Source organism: Hevea brasiliensis, chromosome 17, assembly GCF_030052815.1.
Source record: "Hevea brasiliensis isolate MT/VB/25A 57/8 chromosome 17, ASM3005281v1, whole genome shotgun sequence".
Classification (NCBI taxonomy): Eukaryota; Viridiplantae; Streptophyta; class Magnoliopsida; order Malpighiales; family Euphorbiaceae; genus Hevea; species Hevea brasiliensis.
The window spans coordinates 58,407,123-58,429,624 of NC_079509.1; the positions used below are offsets into that span (position 1 = coordinate 58,407,123).

General features: G+C 25.8%; 2 protein-coding genes across 6 annotated transcripts; both read right to left on the reverse strand.

Moving 5' to 3' along the window:
* Positions 1–865: 865 nt before the first annotated feature.
* On the reverse strand, positions 866–4,878 carry LOC110644229 (protein TIFY 6B). 3 transcript variants are annotated; one of them, XM_021796925.2, is made up of 7 exons: positions 4,562–4,878; positions 2,778–2,962; positions 2,173–2,477; positions 2,004–2,094; positions 1,622–1,925; positions 1,444–1,504; positions 866–1,153 (listed from the first exon to the last, which is right to left on the reverse strand). In XM_021796925.2, exons 1-7 carry the CDS (start codon positions 4,644–4,646, stop codon positions 1,063–1,065), a joined length of 1,122 nt encoding a protein of 373 aa, XP_021652617.2. In that variant the 5' UTR covers positions 4,647–4,878; the 3' UTR covers positions 866–1,062. The 3 variants fall into 3 exon arrangements, with proteins under 3 accessions (XP_021652617.2, XP_057995950.1, XP_057995949.1); XM_058139967.1 differs by lacking the exon at positions 4,562–4,878 and adding an exon at positions 4,303–4,487; XM_058139966.1 differs by lacking the exon at positions 4,562–4,878 and adding an exon at positions 3,992–4,222.
* A 10,223-nt stretch (positions 4,879–15,101) lies between these two features.
* Positions 15,102–20,226, reverse strand: LOC110652711 (vacuolar protein sorting-associated protein 20 homolog 1). Of its 3 annotated transcripts, none has more exons than XM_021808337.2 (7): positions 19,844–20,226; positions 19,083–19,186; positions 18,243–18,395; positions 17,799–17,951; positions 16,275–16,358; positions 15,454–15,604; positions 15,102–15,383 (listed from the first exon to the last, which is right to left on the reverse strand). In XM_021808337.2, exons 2-7 carry the CDS (start codon positions 19,182–19,184, stop codon positions 15,358–15,360), a joined length of 669 nt encoding a protein of 222 aa, XP_021664029.2. In that variant the 5' UTR covers positions 19,185–19,186; positions 19,844–20,226; the 3' UTR covers positions 15,102–15,357. The 3 variants fall into 3 exon arrangements, with proteins under 3 accessions (XP_021664029.2, XP_021664028.2, XP_021664027.2); XM_021808336.2 differs by having other exon boundaries at positions 19,083–19,190; positions 19,844–20,224; XM_021808335.2 differs by having other exon boundaries at positions 19,083–19,351; positions 19,844–20,224.
* Positions 20,227–22,502: the final 2,276 nt, after the last annotated feature.

The window sequence follows — 22,502 nt, forward strand, 5'->3', positions numbered from 1 at the left end:
GGAGGGTTCACCTAGTGAGTGTGGTGGTGGGGTTGCCACTGTGAAAATTTGGGCAATTTTCTAAAAACACTTATGAAATAAATACTTGTGCATGACCGTAAAGCAAAACACTGATAGAACTTATATGATTTCTCATACTGTGTGTGTGGTGAATTTTAATCTGGTTCAAAAAGGACTAGTTTAAAATATTTATGTTACTGTGTTCTTTCAGATTAAAACTCATTAACACTAAGTGTAGGTTCAAACCCTAAAGGTACATAACGCCTATTACACAGTATTATATGCTCAGAATTAATTAAAATTTAAATCATGTGGGGGAATGTTGGATTTTTTATTTAAAATAAAATAAAACCTTTTTGGCCCCGTAAAATTTGTTCCCTATTTTTTGGGAACTAATTTTATTTTTATTTTTTAACGTTAATTGCTTGCTACTTTTAAGGATTAGTGGCCTAATATCTCTGATTAGTGGATTAAAACTAAGGATTTTTTTGTCATTGAAAAAACACATTTTTTTTGTTCATGAATCACCCATTATCGTTACGTACTCTCCACTAAATCTCATATAACCTTTAATCTTGTTTTCTTCTATCTCTCATGAATTGATTGTTATATATTCATTCTATATTTATTTATTTATTACATCTTCCAACAATTTTTTTTACTCTACCGAAAGAAGTAATTTTTCTGCCTGATATTTTTAGGTATATTGATTAATAAATTCTGAGCATTGGGAATAATCGGTTCGGGAAACTCTTAGCTGCACACAAGAGCTCCAACGGATTGAAGTATCTTGCAAAAGGAACATGGTTGATTGATTACTCGGTGCAGACGGGCCATTTTCTCTCAAAGGGTAGCGCCAAGACACTAAAATTCAAAAAATTGCCACTGATAGTGAAGAACAATATATCTAAGAAATTGAGAAATTCTAAAATTTTTAAGTAAAAACAACTGAGCTTACAATTAAGAACAAAAAATAGACATTGACATAGATCTCTTCCTTCATATTTGTGGAGTGCACAATTTTGGATTTGAATCCTCTCAGTTAGAGGCCCCCCTTGACTGCTAATTGATGGCTAAACTCACACCATCATATTCAGCGGAACTAGAGTCTGGAGATTTCTTGCTCACGTTGTATGGCGATGTATTCATCATTCTGAATGCAGAGAAAAATTTAAGCTCAGAAGAACAAACAAAGTTCATCAATTATCTAAAATCAGCTCCCCAAACACCAGAATATTCGATTTACCACCAAATCTTTGACATCTATTTCTTTCTTGTTCTTTTTTTTTCATTTTCATTTCCCACTAATGGTTCTCCTAACAAGCTCAGGATAGGCACTATCCCAACCCCACACCCACATAAATTCAAAATTTTCATAATAATGAGGGATGTTTTATATAAATTCAAATTATTTCCATCAAATTAAAAGACACTAATACATACCTTTCCTTGCGCTTCTCCAGAAACCGTGCCAATGATGCTTTGCGAGCCTGAGGTACAGCCACTGCAAAGCCAGCAATAATTTTGTTATAGTGGCATTTTATACATAACAGAACAGCTCAATAATTATTCAAAAAAATTTTGAGAAATTTAGACGTAACCAATAAGCTTAAATGCACACCTGCTGGAATCAGAGTTGCAGAACCAGTTCCTACTGAACTAACTGCCTTCGGTGGTTCTGTTTGGTTATTTCTGGATGCTAAATCTCTCATTGATTTCACTGTTGCCAATTCATTATTGCTACTAGAGCTTATAGAAATGGGGCTTGGAAGACCTGAGCATGGAGATGCTGAATGGATTTTGTTCCCAACAAGATCATCACCAGCAGAAGGCCTTCGGATTGGTGCTTGCACTTGAGCTGGGGAGACTGTCTTGTTCTGAGTTACTGAAGACCCATTTCCAGCTAACAGCATGATAGCCTGAGCCTGTATAGACAAGTGAAAAATTAATAAATAAAGCACACTGCTACTGACAAAGGTTCAGGAAGTGCAGAGGAATGGTACCTTCTCAGGAGAAATATCATCATAAATAAACACAGAACCAGCATAGAAAATGGTCAATTGAGCAGGAGCCCCAGAAGACTTTGAACCATTTCTACAAAAGAAAATCAGTATCATATCAGCAATTCCAGCCATCTTTAGCATATTTTTAGGTAAAAAGGCATGTATATACCTAAGATCGGCCGTGCCAACAATGGAACTTGGAGTGGAATGAACAGATACAGGGCTTATGATTGGAACTCCTGCAAGAAATTGTGAGTTCATGGAATGACCACCCACATTGTGCCCAGTGGAAGAAAAATGGGACTGCAAAACTGGACTGCTCATAGAAGCAGTAATTCTTTGATTTTGGACGTCGGAGACGGGGAATATCCTTATTTGCTGGGGGCAATGGACCGGATATGCATCAAAATGTTTCACAGTATAGGTTGTCATTGCATAATGGTTTGCACCTTGTTTATCAAGAGTCATATTTTTCTGTAATTTATGGATGGAAAATAATGGGGTGGAAATTAGTTCAAATAAAAATGAACATGAAAAGCATATCTTAAGATTAAGCAAGGTTAATCCTTTACTTCACATTGACATATCATTATCAACAACCTCAACAAACTTGAGCAAGGTTAATCTATTCATCGAAACAACTATCAAATAATAATCTCATGGATACCATATAATCCCATGCTTCATCTTTACGGTAGAGTTCATTTTCTAGGATATGGAAATAAAATTTGACGAACAGCAGGAATATAAATTAGCAGCTAAATATTGACAAACCTGAATCATGCTAGAACATGGCTTCTGGTTAGCAGTTGAAATGGGAGTAAAACCAGAGGATGATATGTGATCATGAATAGTCTTTCTTGGCTTTTCTTCCACACCAGACTGAAAGGACAAAAATTGAGGAATGGCAGAAACCTTGTTTGAGAAAGACCACTGCATTGCTGAACCTCTCATTGGAACTGTTAAACCAAAGGAAAATGGATATGAGTTGTGTCTATTTAATCACAATGTATCTTTTGATATACAGTTCCTTTTTCAAAAAAAAAAAATTCATTTCTCAGATTAGATATTATGGTAATGTTTTCTTTCTGTGGTGGGGCAAATACTTTTTCAGCAATATGCATTGTTGTATCTGTCAGGCACTACAATTCACAACATCAATGTATATTTTTTTGTGGGGATGAATATTTCTTTTATAAAGGCAACTCAACATCTCCCATTATTTTATTACAGGACCACCTCATGTGCATGTTAGCAAAAACATTTTCCTAAATCAACACAATAAAAATGAACATACCCACCACTAGCCCAGTATTTACCTTACAGTATATAAGATCAACATTTAATACCTTACACATCTCTTTCAATAGTTTCTAAAATATTAAAAAAAAAATCACATAATTATATATTAAAAATGATAAATATTTTAGAAGGAGTTTGATTTATCTTATAAAAATTAATTTATAAAGACTTTATAAATATTTAAAATTTTAAATGGTCACGCGTTTAATAATAATTAATGTATTTAATAAAAAAATAATTTATAAATATATTTATTATTAAAATAATTAAAAAATATTAAGTGAAATTAATGATAAAATTTAAAAATTAAATAAAGATAATATAATAAAATATTTTATTAAATTAAATTATAAATATAAAACTTATAAATAGTAATATAAAAATTTTGATTCTTATTTTTTTTTTAACTTATAATCTCAATTTACAATTTTAAAAATTATTATAAATAAACACACAAACACCCTTTTAGGCAGTGCAGTTGACGTGGAAAGTAATGATAATAAAGGGAAAGGGAATGAAATAAAATGCAAAGAACATAACATTATTTGCATAATTTTTAAAAAAGGAAAAAAAAATTAATGAATTTAAAAGCATTTAAATATATATTAAAATCCTTAACCCCTAATTTAGGATTAAGAAAAATAAGTATTCAGACATTAATAAATATAAAAAATTAAGAGATTAACCTCCATTTCCATTCCAACCCATTCTCCTATGTCAAGTCACATGTGTAAAGTATCCTAGGCTTGCTTGCTTGCTTGCAATAAAGAAATTGAAGCTTGCGCTTAAGATGTGCCTTTATTTCAGTTAAAAACAATATTCTCATCAAGGTTTCTTGCAGAAGAAACTATCCTTAACCCACGTTTGGTTGATGAGAAAACTGTGTGTAAAGAGAACCAGAAATTAAATGAAAAGCAATTCTCATGTTTAAGTTTCCCGTCGGCAAAAATAAAAAATTCGCAGAAGTTCCAAAAAGAAACAGAAAAACCAAACCCACCTCAACATGGAATCCAACCCAAGAACTGAATTAAACTCAATAGCTGCCACGAAAGGAACCCCAACCCCAAGTACAGTAAAAGTTAAAAATTGTCTTTTTCTTTTCTCACGCTTTCTCAGCAACCAAACAAGCCAAAACACAAAAACGGAGTTTCAGACGATACAATTAGACCAAAAACAAAGCTTCCAAAAGGAAACTAAAGAAGAAGAAGAAGAAGAAGAAGAAGAAGAAGTGGAAGTATTGAAATAGAAAAGCATACCCGAATCCTTATAGCCATCAGTAAGCTCCTTTTTCAGAGTAACGGGAACATTTTTGGAACCAAGACCCAGAAAATCTCTCTCCATGATATCAGCGAACACAAACCCACAAAGCTAATAATCTTACTGGAAAGCGAAAACCGAGTTTTTCTTTTTCTTTCGTTTTCTCGTGTGAGTTTCCTCTTGGCCAAAAGGTTTTCAACAAACCAGGAAAGGGAGATGATGCTTGCTTCTTTAAGCAGAGAAAGCAAAGAAGAGTTGAAGGGAGATAAAGGTAAACCAATGCAACACCGACTGCTTTGTCATTTTATTCTATTACACCACGTTTGTTTGTGTTGCATATAATATCTGATATTTTTTAATTATTATATACTTTTCATCCTTATCATTTTCAATATTAATTATACAAAATTATTAGTGAAAAATTTAAGATATTATAATATAAGATTTCGAATATTTATAAATTATGTTATGAAATTAATAAAAGATATTTAAATATTTTATAATTTTTGTGATTAAAATATAATATTTTTTATTAATAAATAAAATACACATAAAAAAATATATCTAAATAAAAATAAAAAAGAGCTGAATGTCTCAACAAGACCGTGATTGAGATTCACAAATAAATCAAATATGTCCAAAATTATGTGGGAATAATGATTAAAATATACTAAAATTAATATAAAATTATAATTTTGTTGTATTTAAATTAATAATTTTTCGAAAGTAAATTACAATGTTAGAATTACAGACCGGATGGTCCGGTGATAGAACCAGGAGTTGTAGGTAAGAGAGCACGTGCGTGAGACAACACCAAAATTGATTGGCGCTTGTTGAAGACGAAAGAAAGTAGATTCAGTAACATGACAGTTTTGTTAACACGTGGCATTGGTTCGTGTGTCTACATATTAAATTATTATCTTCATTTATCAAATAAATTATTTAATTTTTATTATTTATATTGTTGAATCTCTCTTATCAGTGCTTAAACTATAAAATAAATTAATTAGCATTTTATTTAACCGAAATTTAATAAAAAAATTAAAAATTTTAATTTTTTTAAAAATACAGAACATTTTAATTAATTTTTAAGAACTATAAAAATCTAATAATAATTTACCTTAAAATTTTTTATGGGGCAATTAGATTTTTTATTATCATTTTTTATCATAAAAATTTAGTCTATTGTTAATTTAGTAATATATATTTATATTACTATAATTATATATAATTATTTATATATAATTAATATTCAAGTTTAATTGATAATAAATTATCGTCTATCTATCTATTTTTTAACTTTTTTTTGTTAATGTTGAACATTTTTATTTGTAAATTTTTTACAATTATAAATATTTTTTTCCTTGAGTTTTATCATTATATATTAAATCATTTATCTTTCATTAACTGTCTTTTAGTTCCTTAATTAACAGTTAAATTGAAAAAAAAAATAACATAGAAAATAAATTAAATATGAGATATAAATCATATATTTGTAAAAAATATGTAAATTAAATTATTAATTTTTACATAATTAGAAAAGTAAATAATAATTTATCAAAAATTATATTGATAAATAATATCAATTGACTCCCCAAAGTCAATATCACTTTTTTCCTATAAATTTGCCTCATAAGGATAAAATCATATGATCATAATATTATTTATATCGACACAAAATAATCTTATCATATTTAAAATAACAAGATATCGTTTTCAAATGATATCATTTTCATAATTATATCAATCATCTCCCATAAAATAATATCACATTGAGCCCATCAAAATACATTAAAACTAAATAAAAATAATATTTTTATGTATAATGATGTTTCTGAATACATTAAAATTATTTTTATAATTTTTTTATTTAACTTAAACAATTTTGAATACAAGTGATATAATTATTAAAATTAAAATTAATGTCTGAGTTTAAAAATTAAATTAATAATATTCAAAATTTTTAATTATTTTAAAAAATCTATTATTTGCCTACAATATATGCACTCTTATTTCTCATTCTTTCTTCTTTAATTTATTTATTCTCTAATTATATGTTTTTTTTTTTTTGTCCCAGCTTACATAATTCTAAATGTTTAACATTGCTTTAACTCTTATTTCATTTTAAAATGAATTAATATTAATGAATTACACATACATACATACGTATGTGTATATATATATATATATATATATATATATATATATATAAAAGATGGAGTGATCTGTTGATCGGGTTAAAGTCAACTTCTTAAGATAAGTTTTTCTTATTTTTTAATATAATTTTAATTTAAATAAAAAAAGTAATAATACAAAAATAGAGGTGTGCAAACGGTCGGTTCGGTTTCGAACCGAACCGATAAAATCAAAAATCAAAAATTAAAAATTTTAAAAATCGAATCGAACCGATCAATAAGAGAAAATCGAACCGAATCAAATCCATAAATATCGATTCAATTAGATTTTAAACCGATCAAACCGAAATTTATAAATTGAGCATTTGATTTTCAACTGGGTTCGGTTTGGTTTTAAACTGATCAAACCTAAATCTTAGGGTTTGATTCGGTTTTATTTGATTTCTTTGATATATATATATTAATAATTTCGGTTCGGTTCGATTTTTTCTATTTTTTTATGAAAATAACTTAACCGATTAACCGAAATTATTAAAAATTATAAACCAAACCAAACTGATTAATTTTAAAACTGAACCGATTGAATTAAATTAACTCGGTTCGATTCGATTTTTTAATTTAAACTGAAAACCGCTCTCTCCTATACAAAAATATATGGAAAAAGAATGGAGCTATGTTAAGAGATAATATTTATTTATTTATTTTTAAATATTGGACTGATTAATATCCTAATGATTAAGTATATCAATATCATAGTGCAAAAAATTATAAATTAATACTCTAATTATAATTAAATAAAAATATAATGTATGGAGTATTGTTTAAGGATGACAATGGGTAGAGTATTTACGAAAATTACTCTATTTAAATCCAAATTCAATTAATATTTAATATCACTCAAAATATTCCAAACCCAATTAAAATTTTATTTTTAACTATCCAAATCCGTTTGAACCTGATTATTAATACTGAATAATACTCGAACTTATTTAATTTCATATATTTTAATTAATATTTTGTATAAAAATATTTTTATTAATAATTTATATTTTAAAATTTGAATAATAGTATAAAATATTTAAATTTTATTTATTTAAAAATAATATATAAATACTATTATAAAAAATATATTTTTATTTAATTATTTATTTATATAAATAAATTTAAATAATAGATATTAACATGTAAAATTTAAACTCAACTTAAATCAATTATAAATAGTATTTTTCAAATTCAAACTCTAATTCATGTTAAAATCAATAATATACTATTTAAATCCATTCTTATAAAGATTATATCGAATTAATTATATGTAAATGCATATCCATTACCATCTCTACTTATTTTTAAAGCACCAACTAGTTAATAATAAATAATAAATCTTAAGCTATATTTATTTAAAATTTGAGACTTATTTTTTATATCTATAAAATACATAAAAATATCAATAAATTAAATTTAATTAATTCAAAATATTAAATTTATTTATGAAACTATAAAATTATGAGTTCATATTTTGATTAAATTTTAAATAATATTGAATAAATCAAATTATATAAAAATTAAAAAATAAATAGCCAAATTTCCATTAAAAATAAAAAAATCAATCAATGAGGAATGGAGGACGGAAGGACGGGGCCATGTGATTGGCGAGTCTCAAATTCTTTTGAATACAAACATCACATCGCCATTGGTCCATCGCTATCTAAAAAATGAGTGGCCCACCCTTTCCCAATATGTTATGTGACGTCGTTTTACAACTTTGGGGCCACTCCAATTATATCAATGCATGGGTCCCACTTTTATTATTTCTTATAATTTATAATACGTCATATTATAATTTACTCAATTCTAGTTTATAATTTTATATATAAATAAAAAATTATTTGTTATTTATATAAATTATTAATTTAAATTACAAAAATTAATAAAAAAAAATGTGAAGCTGCTAGCTCTTGACTTGTTAAAGCGGCTATATATGAAAATTTTGTTCTTATAGTCAAAAAATACTTTTAAAAAAATATTATTTTAGATATTATTAAGTTGGAAAAATTTTTTATTATTTTATTTTTTATATTATTGTAATCATTTTATATATTATTTTAATATAATTTAATTTAAATAAAATATATATTTAATATGAAATCAATTTATATAAAAATATATTAAATATTATATTTAAATTTATATAAAATTAATTAAAAAATATATAATAAATATATTAATTTAAATATAAATATTTAATTTAATAATTATTAAGCTAATTCTTATCACATTGTAAATGAAATAGACTTATTGCCCATTGATTGCCACAGAGTCAGAGTGGTCCTCTGAGTTAGTGAGACAAATTATCATTTATTGTAAATTACTTTTATATAGAATTTTCTCATACATGGAATAAATGAGAAAATGGATGGTTACCTTCCTTTTAATATACATGGGACACTTGAAAATGAAATGTGAAATAACCATTTAAATTTATGTAAATTTTTTTATCTATTAATATTTTTTAAAATTAAAAATTTATCTAAAAATCGAATAAATTACATATATAATATCTCAACTTAAATATATATAATAATAAGATTCAATTTATAATATAAAATCTCTTATATTTAATTTAAGTAATGAAAAATCTATGTGACTTTTAGTAACGGATTTTTAAGTTATTTTGTTAATGTGACACTTGTTAGATTAATAAAATTATATTCTTTCTATTAATTTGACGCTTATGAGAAAAAAATTTAATTATTCTCTCTCCAACCATAATTCTAATTATCTAATTTATACAAATCGATATTTTAATAACCCATAACTTATTTATTTGAACCTACCAATTCATGAATATATATATATATCTATTATAAACGACACGCAAGTATAAATAACTGATAAATCGATTATCGAAAGTCACAATAAATTTTATATTATTTAAATAATACCTTCTGTTAAATCTCCTAAAATGAAATACCATTTATATAATTTACGATTAAAAATCATCTCAATTTATGTATTAATTTAGATTATATTTATTTTCTAAACGAGTTTTTATTATTTATATCCGATTTGTATATTTGAAAATTATTTTATTTAATATATAGTTGACATCACTACTTATTTAAAAATTATTGTCCTATCACTAATATGATAAATTACCATAATCATATAAAATATATATTTACCACAAGCTTTGTATTGTAGCCTTGTTATTATTATTTTTTTAATCATGTTATAATATAAAATTTTGTTGTGCTGGTCCAAGTATTATATGTATTCTTTATTTTCTCATTTATTCTACTTTTTACTATGTGGTCCTTAGTGTATGATAGTGACAAATACAAAAATGGAAATGCTCCCACCCAAAAAAAAAAAAAATTAAATAAATAAAAAATAATATATACAATTGATTTTTTTTTTATAAAAAATACATATCATATTTTTTAATGAAATATATATTACTTGAAAATAGTGAAATTAATAAATTTCTTTCAATTTACAATATCATTTATTAAAATTATAAATCTCACATTAAGAACGTATAAATGTAAAAAGATAAATATAAATAATTACATTATAATATAAATTTAACTAATTATTTTGATTTGTAGAGTAATTTAATTACTTATATAAGTATGAATTAAAATGAATTAAATTATAATTTGACTAACATTCTCTCTAAATTTAACACTATTAAATATTTAGACTATAAAATCTTAATTTTCTACCACATAAAAAAATAAATAAATAACACAATAAAGTAAATTAATGAATATGTATTTGTGATATAAATTTATATTTTAATAATTTTGTTAAAATTTTAAAAATATTTTATTATTTTATTTTTAAAAAAATATTTAAATATAAAAATATTTTTAAAAATTTATTTAATACGAAACAAATAAGTAGTGTATTAATTTGAAATTTTCTATTCTTTAACTTTTTGTAAAATATAATAAAATAAACCAATCTGAATTGATTGATACATATTTAAATTTATGTGGAATATTTATATTTAGTGAAAATGATATAAAAATTAAAGAAAATAAATTTTAAAATATAACAAATATAAATAATATAATAAAAAAAAAAAGTTGATAAGCGTGCATGTGAAGAAAAGGCAGACACATTTGTCCATAGGAATATATGACTCAAAAGAGATGGAGAAATAATGTCCCTACCTTTTTCCTTAAAGAAGAGAAGAATCTTTTTCGTCAGAAAATCTGATTTTTTAAAGCCAAAATTCTTTATAAAAAAAAAATTAAATTTTAGTGTTATTTAAATATTTTGTAATTTTATTTTTAATAATTTCATATCTAAACTTTTTAAATTTGATATTTTTTGTGAAAATTTCAACTTAGGATCTTATTAGAATTACTGTTAAAAAATATTTTTTAAAATATATTAATTAGAATATTAAAAAATTATTAAAAATTAAATTTAATAAATTTTAATAATAAAAATATTAAAATTATAAAATAATTTTTTAATTATATTTTTTATTAAAAAATAATTTTAACCCTCTAATTTCAATGTCAAAAGGCACTTAACAGTTCATATTGGCATGAATGATTCCTACTGTCTTCTTTCTCCCCTGTAGAGATGACAAGGCATATGTGAAAATCAATATATTTGATTTATATTTAATTAATAATTTTAATATTTGAGTTTAATTTAAATTTATTTTAAATTATTTATATTCATTTTAAATTTAATAATTATTATTAAAATAATATTTAACTTTATATAGTTAATTAATAATTTATATAAAAATATATGTTTATCTATAATTTATATTTAATAATTTTATAAAATATTTAAATTTTATTAATTTACCTCATATATAAAATTTAAAGCCAACATAAATATTATTTATAAATTTAAATCTGACTTAAATTCAATTATATAATACCCTAATATATCTCACTAAGAGCTTTGATCAAATCATATACCTGAAAATCCCAATACCCCAACAATAGCATCCCTAATTCCTCAAGAATAATGGTCTTGAGGATGTTCTTGAAGCAAAGTACTTCCAAATCCAGATTAAATTGAATGATTTAACAACATTATTATTTTAGATATATATTTTTTAATTTATATTATTATTCATGCTAGATCGAATTAGCTCTCTCTCCCTCTCTCTCTCTCTCTCTCTCTCTCTCTCTCTGCAAAGGCTTTTACCTTTCTTAGTTCTCAATGATTGCCGCTGGACTTTCTTCAGCAGTGGCTCTTTATGCTTTTTATTTTTTTATTTTTTTATTTCTTGGTTAATAAAAATATTTATTTTAGATCAATTATTTTTCTTTTCAATTTGTCTTTGGTGGAAATTAGGGATTTATATTTTTATATTACTGTCCCCTTTAATGGAATTTTTTGACTTGAAAGAAGTTTTATTTTCATAATATATTGAAAATAACAAGATGAATTTATATGATGCCATCAATTTATAAATGGCAAATAATATTTAATCTAATCTACGCGATTTTCATTCATTTATGTATGTAGAAGTAAATGAAAAAAAAAAAAATATATATATATATATATATTTATATTCTCCAAATCTTTATAAGGGTTGCATGAGAATGTATATCCCGCATATATATCTTCCTTCTCCAATATTTATTGAATTTTTTCTCCATTTAATCTCTTATTAATGAAATCTTTTGAAAAAAAATAATTTTAATTTTAGTTGGGCATATCTATCCTATGGAGGAAGGGATTGGGAAAGTATCTTAATCAAGGAAGATAGAAAGGGCAAACAAACACGTGCTAGTTGTCTATCACATTTAAAAAATAATTTTAATGAGTGCAATTGACCTCGCCCTTCTTGTTCGTGTCAAGGCAATTCGAATTCTCTAGGGACCATTACTTATCAATAATTTAAAGTAGTGGTCCAATATTCCGCTCCCATTTTTATTCTTTCTTTTTTATTCTATTAATAATTAATTTATAATCTAATCATACAATTATATCTTAATTTAAGCTTTGTTTATTTTATAAAAAATATTTTTTTAATATTTAAAGTATTAAAAAAAATAAATTAATCAAAAATATTTTTCTAATTAAAAAAATTAAATCATTTATAAGAAAAATAATTTCGAGAAAATTATTATTTTTTTTTAATTTTAATAATCTTATTAAAATATAAACATTCATGTTTATACTACATATACATATACTATTCGTTTAATATTATAATAAAAAAATATTTTGAAAAATATTTTTTATATATAAATTATTTTTTAAGAATTAACTAAAACTTTAATTATAATTTTTTTATAATTAAATTAGTGTCGATAAATATTATATATATATATATGTAATTGATAAGAGGTATATTACTTGGAGAAATCACTATAATGAAAAGGAAACATCGACAAGGGTGTTAATAATAGGCAAAATAAATACGACAGATGAGATGAGTCGTTATTCCTTAATCTAGTATATTTACAGAAAAAAGCTTTATTTTCTAATATTATATTTAAAAATAGTCAAATGAAACACTCACAAATATTACGACTTAAATTTAGATTTAATTAATAACTTTTGATATCTAATATCATTTTGAATTAAATTAAAATTCATCCTAAATTATTTCTACCACTCTTAAATTCAATTCTCACTATTCAAAACCACTTCATTTTACATATTTTAATTGATAATTTATATAAAAAGATATTGGCCATTTTATTTTAAAATTAATAACTTATAAAATACTTAAATAATATTTATCTGAAATATAATAACTCAAAAATTTATAATTATTATTATATATTTAATTAATTATTTAAATAAATTAATTCAAATAACCAATAATCAACCCATAAAATTCAAAATTGAATTAAATTCATTTATTAAATTCGAATCAATTTTAAAAATGATTAATTACTCCAATCCATTCCATTAAAATCAAGTCAAATCATGTCCTTATAAATACATGTTATTCCTTTCATTTCCTTATCTATTGTGTTATTGAAATTGAATATATATATATATTCTTAATTATTAGTCACTATCAGCCACTACTATTATTTTATTTTTTATAGGAGTTTCAATCTTTTATTATATTTATTTAGAAGTGTTTAATTTAACTTAGAAATTTTAAAAATTACTTAAAATATATCAGTAATCATAAATAAAGATATTTTACTCATAACTTATATACTTATTTAAAAATTACTATTTCACTAAGTTAAAAAACATATTATTTTATTAATTTTTAAATTATTAACATTATTTTTATTTTAATAACTACAACACTTTTAAATACATATTATTTTTTATAATTTTAATAAATTAAATTATTTTTAAATACATTTTAACTAAAAATTTAAATTATTTAAAAATTATTTTTAAATAATTTTATTAAATAATTAATTACTTATTTTAACTTAATTCATAAATTAAAAAATATATTTTAAGTTAAAAATTAAAAATAAATAATCAAATTAAATACCCTCTTACTTTAACGCTATAACAATTGAACATGAAAGCAATTAACAAGAAGGGAATGCCTAAAAGAATCTAAACATTTTATCTAATTTGCCAAACTTGGAGAACATATAAATGATAAAACTCTTCAATTACAGTTATTCCATTTATTTTTCTAATATGATATATTAAAATATAAGATTTCGTGAAAATAAAAAATATAGTTGAAAAATGATTTATTATCGATTTGTCATTTTAAAATTAAAAAGTTACATTGTGCATTTAGGGCTGAGCAGAATTCGGTTCAAACCGAAAAACCGAACCGAACCGAATCAATTTGGTTCAATCGATTCGGTTTTAAAATTAAATCGGTTCGGTTCGGTTTTACATTATAAAAATTTCGATTATTTCGATTCGGTTCGGTTTTGAAGAGAAAAAAATCGGTTAAACCGAACCGAACCGAATAGTAATTTATATAGTCAAATCAAACTAAATCGAACCGAATCGATTTTTGAATTGATTTATTTTTATGAAAAATTTATGAATTATATTTAATTATATATATATTAATTGTTTAATTTCATTGATTAATGGTTATTAGGTTCAAATCAAAGTTAAAATTAGACCAAATAATTTGAAAATCAAGTCTAAATTAAAAAATCAATAAAAAATCAAACCAATCGGTTTAAACCGAACTGAACCAAAATAGAGCGGTTCAGTTCGATTCGGTTTTTCACCCATTTCGGTTCGGTTCGGTTTCTAAAATTTACGGTTTGATTTTTATAATTTAATTCGGTTCAGTTTAGTTCGGTTCGGTTTGGACCGAACGCTCACCCCTTCTCTCTTTACCTTTCCTTCTTCCCATTATGTGAAAAATTTTGAATGAAATATATCATATACATTACAAGAGAAATCTTATGATTACTTTGTTAAAAACAACATAATATTTATTTTATAAAAAATAACCATTAGATGACTTAATAATAATTCATTTAATTATGATAAAAAGATATACTCTATGGTAACTTGGTTTAAATTTTACTGATATGTACAGATCTAGTTAGTATAATTGTGACAGGAAATCTAAATTAACATGCACACAATTGCAAAATTCCACTAAATTGAAGAATTTGCAAAACATATGTATAGATAACACCACCTGGAGGCAGATAATGATTCAGGATGGCCAGCAGCTTCATGCGATTGCAGGATTTAACTGTATTCCCCAATCATGCAGGCATCGGTTCCTCCATAACTGCATTTCATAAATTGTCAGGATATTGAGTTGCACATTTTAGAATTACATGAGAGAGAGAGAGAGAGACCTTTTCTCTTTGCGGAAGCTTCAGCTGAAGCAATGCCAGTATTATCTTTAACTGCCTCAAGAGCAACTGGTGGTTTGGTTGGTACATCTGGAAGATCCAATTTTTCCTCATGTTCCTTAGATGGTACTCTTCGCATGTCTTCAATGATGATCTAAAAACCAAGGGTTTCTCATTCAGATAAGATAGGGAAAAAGAAGCGCAGTCCTGAGCACTAAGCAAGTCAAAATTTTGCAAAATATGACCAACTAAAAACGTCTAGACAGCTAAAAAAAAAATAATAATAAATAAATGTACTAGTGCAAGCACTCCAAACAGCCCAAGAAACTTTGACTTTTCTCATGTTATTGTGATCACCAATCACATCCTTAGCAAACCCTAATTGTCCATACAAATACCTATACTTTCTAGCTTTCAAATAAACATAAAGACTAGTGTAGCCGCAGTAGATCAGCTGACTCCTATCAAAACCAAGCAAGAGAGAATCATTCTAAAGCCAACTGCACCTTATTTCTAGGCTTCCAAAAGTAATATTTTTTCAATTCCAAAGCAGCTAGAAGATGCCATATAGAAATGAGTTCATGGTCCTATATATATTAGAACCATCAAATGGGATTGACAGAGGATTAAGTATTTAGTCCAACATTCCTTGTATACCACGACAAAGCCTAAAATATGGTATTAATGGGTCTGATTCCTTAAACAAAGAAATTAAAGTGATTTAAATAAATATAATGCACTTGGCAGTTTAATCAAAATTTAAAAGAAGAAGAAGAAGAAGAAGCAGCCTGTGAAATAGTTGCTAATATTAAAGATACTCATACCTGAGTTTCCAAGTTCTCGAATTCAGCTAAGATCTCTTCTTCATCTTCTGCTGATAATTTCTCCCCCAAGATAGCATTTATTTCCTTCAAATCCACCACAAATTCGGGATCTTGTATCAAAAAAATTTAAAATAAACTGAAAAGGAAATAGTGGAGGGTGAAGAAAACTCAAAGCAAGTGATTGACGATTATTATTAGGCTAAAGGTTCATTAGAACATAAGAAAAACTTTGGCTCACCAAAACTATTATAGAATTTGCTATTAGGTGTTGATCTTAAATGAATCTTCTGTAAAGTTAAGACAAATTAAGATCACCAGGTAAAAACACAACACCTTATTGCAACCCTCTATAATAGATTTTTGGGCTGTGACAAATAAAACAAAAAGTTTAGGCTTCACAACTAAACTTCCTATGGCATCACACCCAAGGCTCCATGGGCATCACCCTAGGGTTGAATTGCATCACACAATTCGAAGCATAATTGCTAGAATTCATATTGATAAAAAGAACTTTTCAAACAACATTACACACATGGGTAAACCTATTTGGACTCCAAAAATAAATCTTAAACTTTAAGTAATCCTTAACCAACAAGGACTTTATATAAAGACTTGAATTGAAATCTAGATTTTCCAACAAAGCAGGAAAATTACAAAATTTCCCCTGAGACTTTAAGAAACTAGTGCTAATTTAATAAAACTATAAACGAACAAGGAAGTACTCTATAATTTGCCAATAAACTTTAAATTAAATATAAACCATAGCCCTAAGCTTCTTGAGTATTTGAAAATGAATTTTCTTGAATTCCTTGGCTGCATCATGGGAGCATGTAGATTAGATGGGCTAAAGAACAAGAAATAGCTTGATGTCTAAAGCAATGTATTCCAGGTTTGCATTGACATCAGCATCCCACTAGCTCAACTGCTAGTTACGACCTATCCACAAATAAATTTGGAGGAATAAAGATATTTGAGTAGAGATTTTGGACATGATAATTCTGGAAATTGTGGGAGGTGAAATGGTGGATAGGAGCATGTAGTTTAAAGTTAGATGTTGCCAAGAACAACAGGCAGCCTGATGCCTAGAGCAATGTATTATGGGGTTGTGTTAATGTCAGCATCCTACTTGCTCAATTGTTAGGCCATCTTCCGTGTTAGCAAGAGTTTGAATTGGTAGCCATGTCACTGTTTAACCAGACAAGAAACTCCTATTGCTTGTATTTTTTTACTCAATTAAACAAAAATACAATAAACCAAAATCGTTTAGAGTGGAGAAAGCGAATCCATATAGCCGACCCCAAATTTTTAGGATAAAGGCTTAGTTGAGTTGAGTTGAAACAAAAAACAATTTTTCAAAATAACTGAAGAATAAAACGAGAGTAGCTCACTTGCACATTTTGTAATAGTTGAAAAATGCATATACATGCATACATATGTAACGTCAATTGATTTATATATATGGAGCAAAAAATTAGTATTTTAAATGCCTACGGATTCCAATAAAATGTGGCATATTAAACTCACATCTTGATAAGCTTTAGCTTCAGCACTATCATCCATTAGCTTCTGGACATCATCTATGTTGATCTCACTTTGTATTGCCTTGACTGCATCAGCACCTGCCTTCAAACTCTCAAACACTACTTTCTGCTTGCTGGCCAGTTCAATATCTGCCAACTGAACCCAAACAATTGTAGAGTTATTTAGGGCATCTACAAATGGCTACCAATCAAGAACATGCTAAATTCTAGAATATTCCTAAATCAAAAATTGCTACTTGCCAAATTTTGTCAAGTGCATCAAGCAGAAACTCCCTAATAGGATTGTAGAGTTTTTCAAAGAGGAAGGTGATATTGTGTTTATGTTGTTGATAATCAATCACGTATGGAGAAAGGAAGAGAAAAATGAAAAACGATATTGAAAACTAAATGAAAGGACATGAACTGTATCCTACATATCATTACTTACTTGTTGCTCAACATTAATTAGCCAGGTGTCTACTTGCTTCAATAATTCTTCTTGTGTTTTCTTCTTCTTCAATGCTAGCAATGCCCTATCCTTTCTCTTTTGACGAATCAAATCTTTAGCAGCTTGCTTTTCTGCTTCGATAACCTCCTCAAGCTGGGAAAATACAGAACATAGAAACATTACCACAATGACAGCTGAAGTTACATGTCTCCATAACTGGAAATTATGCTCAACGACCCAATATTTTAGTAAAATACTATCATGACCTTTGCAGATCTTCAAAGTAAGCATTCATTCTTTCCTCTGTGCTTTATTGGCTTGATGTTTCACCTTGAATCAGCAAGCTATAACCACAGACCCAATTTTTTCTACATTTGGAGCATGTGGTTTCCTTTATGCTAGAAAACCTTTTCATAGTGGCTTGTCTTCTTAGAAACACCATATGTAAATGTTTTTCCTCGGAAATAAGTTGTCAAGAAGTTTAAAATGGAGTTTTCTTGGGTTAAAAGAGTTAACTAAAGGTTATAGAATTTACAATTTGAAATTGTCGTCTATAGGGACTTTTAGATGGATGAGAATTCATTATGATTCTTCAAGTTCTCACAAGGAATCTCAGCCCAATTCTCTAGTACTTAAAAACCATACCACTAAGATATATGAAGACATAATGTAGCTATTGTTAAGCCTTCCAATTTTGCTCGGAGGTTCAAAGTTTTCAACATTGGAATCAAGCAAATAATAAACTAATAAACCTAAAAATTAAATATTAAAATAACCACCAAATTCACAACCTAATAAATGCTAAAAAAAACTAAAAAATTTAAAGAGAGAGAGTAGAACCTTTTGTTGATACTGTGCAAGCCTGCGCCTTTGAGTCTTGAGAGAGAGAATTGCCCGATCCACATCTGTGATCTTTGGCTTCTTCACAAATACATTCCCCATCTCTTCCTTGTTAACAGTAATAAACCAAGAGTTTATGATCCTAGTACTACTCCTTATCAATGAAAATTAAGGTAATACCAGAGTTTTAGATTTGGGAAACTCTTAATCCAGAATTCCCCCACTTGTGTTATTGTCAATGTAGATACTCTTCCTCGATTGAAGAGTTCCTGTAACAAGCAATACTTTAAACTAACACGCAAGGCTCCGTGTTGCACGTACACCCAGAACTTCCTTTACTCTCTTAACATAAATGTTGTGAACAATGATAATAGAGCTAACAGAGTTCATTAGTTTCGAACCTCAGTCCAACAGGGAATATAGAATAATGCAAATAGACATACATAATAGAATTTGAATCCAATCAGAAGCATTTTATTCTAAATTTCTGTTGGTGGCCACAAATTCTCAAATAAACAGCGCAAATATGTCATTTTGTGAGATCAATTTTAAGTCGTTAATAAGAGATTGAATGCCTAACAAAACCAGTTAAAACAATTTATTATACAATGATGAAAACCACGAGTAATACTGGTAATCAAACAAAAAATAACAATTTCTTTCATTCATTTTCACAAAAATTGAACAATTTTTATCAATTTTTTCCTTTTCTCCGCAACCAAACGGCCAATAGAAAGTAACCTAAACATCAACTAGCAAACCTTGGGTGTTCCCTTTCTCCCTCTATTCGCTGCTTGGAATCGAGATCATTCGTCTTCGTTGTTTGGGATCGTTTTCTAAGCGCTTGGAATTGTATACCGTAGTCCTTGGGTCTTCCTTTTCTCTCTTTATTCATGGTTTTGAGGTGTGAACAAGCTCACTTGAACAGAATCAGCGTCAACGATGATGCAAGTGTTGTTGCCAAATGTCAGGAGAGTCTAGATCGTTCAAAAATGGCCTTCGTCGGAGCTGGTTTTTCTCTGGCCAGCTAGGGAAGAAGATGATGACAGCCTGCCGGAAGCAACGTGCTGCAAAACGATTCGTTTTGCAATGGCTCATTTTTCTTTGGATAAATTACAATTTCATCCCTAAATGTTTCCATTATTTATAAATTATTCTCTATTATTTAAAAAACTAATTAAAACATCTTTAAACGTCAGTTTCATGATCCTGTCAGTGTCACTCATGCTAGGTATTATGAACACTTCTACAAACGGGCGAGACTATACTGATTCAGCTTCTTCCCAAAAGCAAACCTTTGATATTAGTTACAAAAGTTCTACCATCCTAACAGGTTTTTCCCTCAATAAGTACCTATGAGAAACCACAGCATAGGAGGAAGAAGGATGAAAGCAGCCCAATTAGAAAAGGGCCAGCCAACAAAAACCATACTTCGGCACTACTGTGGAAGGAATTCATCCATGCATGGGAGTCGTAGAGTTGATCGCCGCTAATTTCGCCTAAACGGACGCTAGGCCTCTATGGCGCTCAAAGCCGACGATTGAGAGAAAGAGAGAGTGAGTGAGTGAGTGTGAGATGTGGGAGATGAAATGTAAGTTTTCTTCCCCTGTTCTTCGATTTTATGGGTTGAATGTTTTGAATCTTTCTGGGTTTCTCGTGTTTATTTTCTTCTGTTATTGAATTTTTAATTTTTTTATTTTTATTAAAAGCAATAAATAGTTTTAATATTTTAAAATTAAAGAAAAAATATTTTATTATTAATTAAGCCATGATTGATTTACACGTAATTGAAAATTTGACGGCCAATTTGAAAAAAAAAATAAAATTATTGGATTTTTTTTTTAATTTCAGGAGAATATTACTGTCTATTTCTAAATATATTTCCGTATAAATTATTTTTATTATTTTTTTACAAACAAATTATTATTAATATTAAAATATATTAAATTTAATTTTAAATTAATTTAAACTTTTTTTACTAACATATTTAATAAAATATCTTTTTTATAATAATTTTCACAAACAATTCTTAAATTTCATAATTACAATCATTAGATTTTAAAAGGAGATAGATTAAATTTGTGCTTTTGGCTTTGCCTCAAATATCTTAATAAAAATGTTCTTAAGTAAACTTAAGAAGAAATCAATTTTCTAACAAGAAAGCTAAAGAGTTACATGAAAATAAGGACATGAAAATATATATATTTATATCGAAATATATATAAATTAATTAAAAAATATATAAAATATATAAATTTATATATTAAATTAAAGACATCAATTGATAATTTTAAACTTCAGATTCAAAGGTTTGAAGAGCCCTCTTTTTTATAATTAAAAAAAATTATATATAAATATTTAATCTAATTGCCGATGAAATATTTAATAAAAATTTTAAATTTAATTTTAATTTCAATTTAATATATTTGATTATAAAAAATTTTTAAAATAAAATTTTAATGATATTTAAAATAATATTGTTCAAACAATAACTTAATGATGATTATATAATTAACTATTTGATAATCCAACGGTCGTTAGCTATTAGTGAATATTGAACATATAATAAATAAATTGTGCAGAATAATTACATGATATCAAAATAAATCATATGATAATAAATACATACTTTTGTGATATAATATTTTTTAAGTTATTATTTTTTCTCAATATATAAATTCTCTCTTTATATTATTATTGAAAATTTAATCACACTTAATATTTATTTCGATTTATTAAATATTTCGATTTTTATTTTTATATTTATTAATTAAATATTTCAAATAAATTTATCTAAATTTAATTTATTATATATTTTAAATATAAATATATGAATACTATCAAATTTTATATGCAAATCTTATTATATATATTGTGCTTTTTCACATGAATTTTCTTTTTTTATTTTAATTTATTGATGTAAATTTATTTATTAAAAAATATAACTAAAAATATACATTTATTTTTAAAAAGTTATAATACTTAATTACACACACACATATATATATATATATATATATATATATATATATATATATATATATATATAAATTAATTGATTTCTTAATAAAATAGTAATATATTATTATTGATGTAGATTTAGAGATTGAGATATTCTCCTCATTCTAGATAATTATCACATGCAATCACTCAATTTAATGAATACTTTAATAAAAATTATTAAATTTTAATTTTTTTTAATAAAAGTTACTAGATTTCAATTTAATTTCATAAAAGTTACTATAACCGAAATTAAAAATTTTCTAGTTAACTTATTTATTTACTAATTATTTTACAGATAAAATTATTTAGTGGCTGCTAGTGAAGAAGGAACAAAAAAAAAAAGGAGAGATGTATTTTATACATTCTATTTTTTTTAAATAATAAAATAAAATAATTTTATTTATAAAATAATTGATA